This window comes from Bos javanicus, chromosome 22 (genome assembly GCF_032452875.1).
Source record: "Bos javanicus breed banteng chromosome 22, ARS-OSU_banteng_1.0, whole genome shotgun sequence".
NCBI classification, from domain to species: Eukaryota; Metazoa; Chordata; class Mammalia; order Artiodactyla; family Bovidae; genus Bos; species Bos javanicus.
In genome coordinates this window covers 59968176-59976593 of record NC_083889.1, presented here as the reverse complement: position 1 = coordinate 59976593, position 8418 = coordinate 59968176, and the positions used below count along the sequence as shown (strand labels likewise).

The following is an 8418-nucleotide window of genomic DNA, read 5'->3' as shown; positions in this document are numbered from 1 at the left end:
CAGAGGTTGACGGTGGCCTTGGCCAGCAGCGTCAGTGCAGCCTGAGTAGCGGTGTGTGTGTGGAAGGAAGTGGAAGCTGACAGGCGGGAACCTGAGAAGTCTGGTTCTGAAGCGGGATGGGGCAGCTGGCAGGCCACATGGGATCAAGGGAAGCTTTTCCTTTGATATAGTTTAGGATTGAACAGTTAAAGTTTTTATTCCTGCAATTTTGTTGTTTTTGAGTCACTAAGTCATGTGCGACGCTGCGATCCTATGGACTGCAGCGCACCAGGCTCCTCTGTCCTTCAGTGTCTCCCCGAGTTTGCTCATATTCGTGTCCACTGAGTCAGTGATGCCATCCAACCATCTCATCCTCTGCCGCCCTCTTCTCCTTTTGCCTACAGTCCTTCCCAGCAAGTTTATTAATGGGTTAATCTAAAATGTAGTTGTGACTGAAAAGATACCGGAAGATGTGATATCATGCAGGTAAAACTTTTAAATATACTGATACTGCATACATCTACATGGGTATTAAAGACAAATGTAAGATGTACACTTGTGGACACTTGTGTTATTTTAGGTAACAGGTTTATTGGGACACGGTTAAATAACATGGTTTAAAATCTACAACTCAGTGGTCTTAGCACGTTCAGAATTGTACAGCCATCGACCAGAATCAATTTTAGGACGTTTTAGTCCTCCCCCTAACCCACACCTGTTGAAATTCACTCTCCTTCCCTCCTCACCCCCACCCCCCGCCCTCAGCAACCACACATGTACTTTCTGTGTCTGGATTTCCCTTTTCTGGACGTTTCGCACACAAGGAATCCTGCACTAGCTGGTGTTCTGTGACGGCTTCTTTCACTTAGCCTAAGGTTTTTTAAGGTTCCTTCAGCATATGTCAGTGCTTCAGTTCTTACTACTGAGTAACATTCTATTTTAGGGAAGCTAGTGAGAGACAGGGAAGCCTGGGGCGCTGCAGCTCACGGGCTCTCAGTCAGCCACGACTGAGTGACTGAACACCACCACCACACCTTGTCCATGTGTCGGCTGGTGAGCGCCTGCCTGTTGTGAATGCTGCTGCTGTGAGCGTCCCTGTAACGAGTTTCTGTGTGGACGCACGTTTTCTCTCGGGTGTGGACCCAGAAGTGGAGTTGCTGGGTCGTAGCGGCGGCTGTGTTTCCTCTGAGAGCCACAAGCCTGTCTTCTGCTGCAGCCGCGCCGTCTTGCCTTCCCACCAGTAGTGCGTGAGGGCTCTGATTGGTTTCTCCATGTTCTGCACAAAACTTTGTCTTTTTGATGTCAGTCATCCTTAGTGCCTTGGACTGGTTTCTTTCTTTTGGCTGCGCTGGGTCTTCATTGCTGCATGTGGGTTTTCTCCACTTGCAGAGAGCAGGGGCTACTCTTTTTGCATGGTGCAAGCTTCTCATTGTGGTGGCTTCTCTTGTTTTCGAGCACGGGCTCTGGAGTGCGGGCCCCGTCATGGTGCATGGACTTTGTTGCTCTATGGCACGTGGCATCTTCCCCGGTCAGGGATCGAACCTGTGTACCCTGCGTGGTCAGGGTGATTCGTAACCACCGGACCAGCAGGGAAGTCCGAAGTGGTTTCTTACTGTGATTTTGCTTTTCATCCCCCTGATGGCTGATGACGTTAAGCATCTTTTCACGTGCTTATTGTCCATTTGTATATCTTCTGTGCACAAGTGTCTGTGCACATTTATGCCCATTTTTTCATTAGGCAGTCTTTTTGAGTTATGAGTTCTTTATGTGGCCTAGACATAAGTCTTTTATCAGATTTAGGATTTCCAAGTATTTTTTCCCCATTCTGCGGGTTGTCTTCACTTCCTTGATGGTGTCCTTTGCAATGCCCTCCTCCAGGGGATCTTCCCAACCCAGGGATCAAACCTGCATTTCTGATGTCTCCTGCATTAGCAGGTGGGTTCTTTACCACTGGTGCTACTTGGGAAGCCCCTGATGGTGTCCTCTGAAGCACAAAATGTTTTTCATTTCTCGGTCTCCTATATATATTTTTCTTCCAAGGCTTGTGCTTTTGATATCATCTGAAAAACTATTGCCTAAGCCATGGTCATGAATATATTTCCCCAGGGTTTGTTCTAGTAGAGTCAGTTTTCTGCCTTACATTTAGGTCTGTGATCCGTTTGGCGTACACTTTGTGTATGATGTTGGGGGTGGGGGGTCTACCTGTCATGCTTCTGGGTGTGCATGTCCACCTGTCCCAGCACTTTTGTGGAAGAGACTGCTCTCTCTCCACAGATTGCCTTGGAACCCTGCCAGGTATATGGCCATAAACGTGAGGGTTTATTTCTGAACTCTCCATTTTATCCCAAGGATATGTCCACTTTGTTTTACTTTCTAAGATTGTTCTGGCTAACCTGGACCCCTTGAATTTCCATACGATATTTGGAATCAGTTTATCAATTTCTGCAAAGAAGCCAGCAAGAATTTTGATGAGGACTGCGTTGAATACATAGATCACTTTGGGGATTGCTATCTTAACAATTTCAAGTCTTTTCATCCATGAGATGGGCTGTCCATCCACTTACACAGGTTTTATTTTATTATTTTTTTTTTACAGAATTTTATTTTTTAATTTAAATTTATTTATTTTAATTAGAGGCTAATTACTTTACAATATTGTATTGGTTTTGCCATACATCAACATGAATCCACCACGGGTCACAGGTTTTCTTTAATGTGCTTCAGCAATATTTGTAGTTTTCAGAGGAGGTTTTGTACTTATTTTGTAGACTTATTTCCAAGTATTTAATATACTTTTGATGGTCTTTTAAGTGGAATTTTCTTACTTCATTGCAATTTATATGTTCCTATTTCTGCTTTGCGACTTCATGGACTTCAGCCTGCCAGACTACTCTGTCCATGGAATTCTCCAGGCAAGAATACTGGAGTGGGTTGCCATTCCTACAAGTTCAGAGGCTTAAAGTAACACAAACTTACTGTCTTAACAGTTTGGGAGGTCAGAAATCTGAAATGGGTCTCACCAAGCTAAGATCAAAGTGTCAGCAGGGTTCTGGGTAGAAGTTCCTTTGCTTCCTCTTCCAGTTTCTAGAGGGCGCCTGCGTCCCTTCGCTCCTGGCCCCTTCTGCTGTTTTCAAAGCCAGAAACAGCATCACTGAACTCTGCTCTCAGGGTCATGTTTTATCTTGACTCTGACTCTCCTTCCTCCCCGTTTCCTTTGTGAGAAGCCTCGTGATGACCCTGAGTCCACCTCAGTGATCCAGGATCATCTCCCTTCCCATGTCCTTAACTTAATGGCCCCTGCAGAGTCCCCATTCTCCCTGTGAGGGAATGTATTCACAGGTGCTGGAGGTCAGGGACGTCCTAAGGGCCATGATTCTGCTTACCAGACAGTGTGCAGAATACACTGACTTTTATATATTGATCTTACGTGCTGCTACCTTGGTGAACTCGTTCATTAGTTCTAATAGGTTTTTAGTGGATGAAAACTCAGGATTTTTTATGTGTAAGATTACATCATCTATGAATGGACATAGTTTTCCTTCTTCCTTTCCACTCAGGATGCCTCTTATTTCATTTTCTTGCCTACCTGTCTGGCTAGAACCTCAGTGCTGTATGGAATAGAAGTGGCCACAGTGGACAGCCTTGTGTTGTTCCTGGTCATGGGGGAAAGCTTTCAGCCCCACCATTAGGCATGATGTTAGCATCAGGGCTTTTGTAGATACTATTATCAGGTTGGGGAGGCTCCCTCCTATTCCTGGTTTCTGGAGGGTTTTTATCATGAAAGGGTATTGGATCATGTCAAATGCTTTTTCTGCAGCTATTGAAATGATCATGTGCGTTTTGGCCGTTTTTGATATGGTGTATAACATTGATTGATTTTCAGATGTTAAAATAACCTTGTATTCCTGAGATACAAGCGAGATTCTCGCTGGCCATGGTATAAAACTTTTTTATACGTTGCTGGATTTGGTTTGCTATTAATAGTACTTAGTAGAGTGGTTTTGTGTCTATGTTCATAAGAGATAGTGGTCTATGTTTTGTTTTGTTTTGTTTATTCTTGTAATGTCTATCTATATCTGATTTTTGTTTCAGGGTAATACTGGCATCATATAATGAGTTTGGAAGCGTTCCCTGCTGTTCTAATTTCTGGAAGAGTTTATGAAGTGTTGGTATCTTCCTGTCAGCGTTTAGTGTTTATTTTTATGTAGATGTATATCTCAACCAGGACTTCCCTGTAGCTCAAACTGTAAAGAATCTGCCTGTGATGCAGGAGACTAGGGTTCAATCCCTGGGTCAGGAAGATCCTCTGGAGAAGGGAATGGCAATCCACTCCAGTATTCTTGCCTGGAGAATTCCATGGACAGAGAAGCCTGGTGGGCTACAGTTCCTGGGGTCACTAAGAGTTGGACCAACTGAGCAACTAAAACACACACACACACACACCTCTGTCACTCCCTTTATGCCTTTTGTGTTTGGTTGGTTGTTTGGTTAATATATGACTTATATTATTTGCCAATATTTAAAGCAGCTTTTTAAATGATTAGATTTGATATTTCAGTTTAATTGCTATGTATGATGACCTGGGTTCCATCCCTGGGTTAGGAAACTCCCCTGGAGAAGGGAAAGGCTACCCACTCCAGTATTCTGGCCTGGAGAATTTCATGGACTCTATAGTCCACGGGGTTCCAAAGAATTGGACACAATTGAGCCACTTTTACTTTTTATGATGTAAAATATGGATCTAACTTTATATTTTCAAATATAATTGACATAGCACTGTTTATTGACTATCTTCTTATGAAGCTCCCTTCGTAATACATTTTCACACATGCAGCAGTCTGTTCCTGAACTCTGTTTCATTTCATTGTTTATGCATATGTTACAGGTTCCTGAGAGAAATCTCACTGGCCGTGGTATAAAACTCTTTTGTACGTTGCTGGATTTAGTTTGCTATTAATAGTACTTTGTAGAGTGGTTTTAATTACTATTTTAATTTGTATAAGTGTTTGATAAAAGTTTCCTTGGCTCTTGCGTATTTTCTCTTCAACATACATCTTTACATCAGTTTGTCAAATTCCACAAAACCTTCCACTAGGTGTTTTTATTGGCATTGCATTGAATTTGTTGTTTAATCTGGTTAATTGATGTCTTTACAACATGGAGTCACCCCATCCAGCAGCAAGATGCCTTTCCCCCTTTCTTCTGGTGTTATGTGACGCTGCAGCATTCTCTTCACCTAGACTTTATATCTCTATTTGATATATTCCTGGTTTTCAATAGCTGTTGTTGTGAATGGGATCTTTTCCCCAACTATATCTTCTAATTGTTTATTAATATATTAAAACATTAGATTTCCATGTTATTTTATACCCAGAAATCTTGCTGAAATCTTACTAGTTTTTGGTTAGTCTGTCAGTTATCTTGAATTTTCTTAGGTATGGTTGTAAATAATTGCCTTTCCAAATTTTTATCCTATTTTATTCCTTTATCATGCCTTACTGCATTGTCTCTTACAGAATATTCAATATTTATGGGGGTAATGATCATCCTTTTCTTGTTCCTCACTTAATGGGAATGCTTCTGATGTTTCTTCGTTAAGTATGATTGCTGTAGGTTTCTAGGAGACATCCTTTATTGAATTAATGGAGTTTTCCTTCCTTGCTTCTGAAGGTTTTGTTTGTTCCTTGTATGAGGAGCAGAGGCTGCCTCACTGCATGCCGTTGGGAGGCACTGGCCTGCTGCGAGCCGTGCAGGGCCTTAGTCTCCTGTGCGTGCTCAGTTGCTCTGTCGAGTCTGACTCTTTGCGACCCCTTGGACTGTAGCCCCCCAGGCTCCTCTGTCCATGGGATTTTCCAGGCAAGCATACTGGAGTGGCTTGCCATTTCCTTCTCCAGGTGATCGATCTTCCAGACCCAGAGATCGAACCCATGTCTCTTGCATCTCCTGCATTGGCAGGGGAATTGTTTACCACTGAGCCACCAGGGAAGCCCAACATATTTAGTACATGCAGCCTTCACCTTGCTCATATTTCTTCATGAAAGTTGCATCTGCGCTCCATAAGATTGGCTTAGGGCTTTTTAAATTGTTATTCCAACTTCATAAAGTCAATTGGGAAGCTTTCTAACTTTGCTCTGCAGTTTATTTGATGTATCTTTTTTAGGAGGATATTTTAATTATCTTTTATTTTTTCCCCATTGTTGCTTATTTAGCTTTTTCTACTACTTGAATCAGTCATTTGTTTTTTTCCTTCAAAGTATATACTGCAATTACAGTTTAAATGTTAATAATATGTGTCGTTTTGCTTATAATTTTAAAATAACTTATTTGTAGTTTTGTTCTCCTTTTCATTTCTAATGGTATTTATACTTAGGTCTTCTTTTCTTGATGGTAAAAGATTTGGCAGCTTCATCTTTCTCAGGCTTTTAGCAGTCAGTTCTACTGGGGTTTTCTTATGTCAACAAATGTGTTGATTCCTCCGTGTACGTGCGTGTTAAAGCCTCTTACGTCGGATACTTAATTCGCTTTCTTTTACTGTCTTCTAGTAGCGTCTGTGGCTATAAACTCTGACCCGTTGGCTGCGCTCTGCGGATTTTGATACGCAGTGTTCTCAATTTATGAATAAACTATTAATAACATCATGGGACTTATGCCTCTCAAGAGTTATTCAGAAAGGCGTGAGCTTGGTTCTGCTGCTGCTGCTGCTGCTGCTAAGTCGCTTCAGTCGTGTCCGACTCTATGCGAGCCCACAGACAGCAGCCCACCAGGCTCCGCCGTCCCTGGGATTCTCCAGGCAAGAACACGAGTGGGTTGCCATTTCCTTCTCCAATGCATGAAAGTGAAAGTGAAGTCGCTCAGTCGTCTCCGACTCCCAGCGACCCCATGGACCGCAGCCTACCAGGCTCCTCCATCCCTGGGATTTTCCAGGCGAGAACACTGGAGTGAGGTGCCATTGCCTTCTCCAGAGCTTGGTTCGGGCATTGCCTAACCCAGACGGAGCCCACCCGCGCCCGAGAAAGAAGCCCCTCACAGAGCCTGAGGTCGGGCGCAGCCTCGCGAGCTCGGCCCTCAGCGCCGCGGCCACGCCCCGCGTTCGCGAGACTTGAGCGCCAGGCGGCTGCGGGCCTGTGAGGCGTGAGGTCTGAGGTGCGAGGCGCGCGAGGCGCGGGCAGCGGGCTGGCTCCGCCCCTGACCTCCGCGACGTCGATTGGCCGGTGGCCGGGCGGAGGGGCGGGGCGCTCACGTGGCGGGGCGGGGCGGGGCGAGTGACGGCCTCGCGGGCCAATGGGCGCGCGCGCGCGCGCCGCCGCCGCTGCCGCCGCCGCCCGTGCGGCCCTGAGATGCCCAGGCGGCTGCGGAGCGGCGACGCGGCACCATGGGCCGGCTGCTGAGGGCCGCGGGGTCGCCGCTGCCGTCCCTGCTGCTGCTGCTGGCCGGAGGTGAGCGGGCGGCGGCCGGCGCGCGCTGGGCGGCTCCGCGCCAACAAAGGGCCGCGCGGCCGCGAGCGCTCTGAGCGCTTCTGAGGGCGGGGGGCGGCGGCGCCGGGCGGGTGTGTCTCTGCGACAAAGGGCCGCGCGCCCGGGCTGCGGTGACAGGCGCGGGGGGCGGCGACGGCAGGTGTGCGCGCGGGGAGCGGCGCGGGGGTGGGCACCTGTGTGTGCGCGCGGTGGTCCCGCCCGCCGCGGTCGGCCTGAGGCGCTCTGAGGTCCGTCCCCGGCTGGGTTGGGGGGGCCACCTCTGCAGAGCAACCGCTGCCCTGTGCGCCGGGGTGCAGAATCCCGCCGCCGCGACTCAGCCAGGGGCCGCCTTCGGCAGCGGGGCGCAGGCACGGCTGAGGACCCAGGCGGTGCGCCCCGGACGTGGCCTCCGGGCCGCCCCATCGCTGTCCGCGCCACGCGAGTCCTGTCTGGAGGGCAGGGGCGGTTCAGCTCTAGGCGCTGCCGGCCGGCTGCCTCTCCATGTGGCAGCCATCCCAGAACTGGTCTGCAGAGTGTGTCAGGACCATGCCCCAGCTGTTACCGTGGCCCTTCCTGCCAGCTGCGGGTTACCCCCCTCGTCCCTCCGCTTCCGTCCGGGGGGCGCGCTAGTGTGCTGGGGTGCGTGTGTGTCCAGCAAGACGTCTCCCTTACAAAGCTGTAGTGGGGACACGCCTGCCAGGACCGGGCGGCACTGTTTCTCTGACACACGCGCCAAGTGTGTGCCCTCGCGTTGGTGGTGCTGGACCGTCTCTGTTGCAGCGGACAGTCCAAGCTGTGGGCCGCGTCACTGATGCTGCTGGGCGGCTCCGAATGGGTGTCTGCGGAGGGTTAGGGATCTCGGACTTCAGAGCTGCTGATTAGGGCAAGGGAAACGAGAGAAGGACGCGGGGATCAAGAGCAGACGCAGGGGAGACAAAACATGGGGATTGTGGAGACCTTGCTCTTTTCACCCCCTAAGATACAA

At 48.1% G+C, this 8418-nt stretch overlaps 1 protein-coding gene across 2 annotated transcripts in view; it reads left to right on the top strand.

Annotated features, from left to right (window-relative positions):
- Positions 1-7237: 7237 nt before the first annotated feature.
- PODXL2 (podocalyxin like 2) overlaps positions 7238-8418 on the top strand; it is a 44973-nt gene continuing 43792 nt past the window's right edge. Inside the window, exon 1 of one of the 2 annotated variants that reach the window (XM_061397300.1) lies at positions 7238-7415. In XM_061397300.1, the coding sequence (XP_061253284.1) occupies positions 7352-7415 (64 nt within the window). In that variant the 5' untranslated portion in view covers positions 7238-7351. The remainder of the gene's footprint in view (positions 7416-8418) is intronic. The other variant, XM_061397301.1, reaches the window with a different exon arrangement.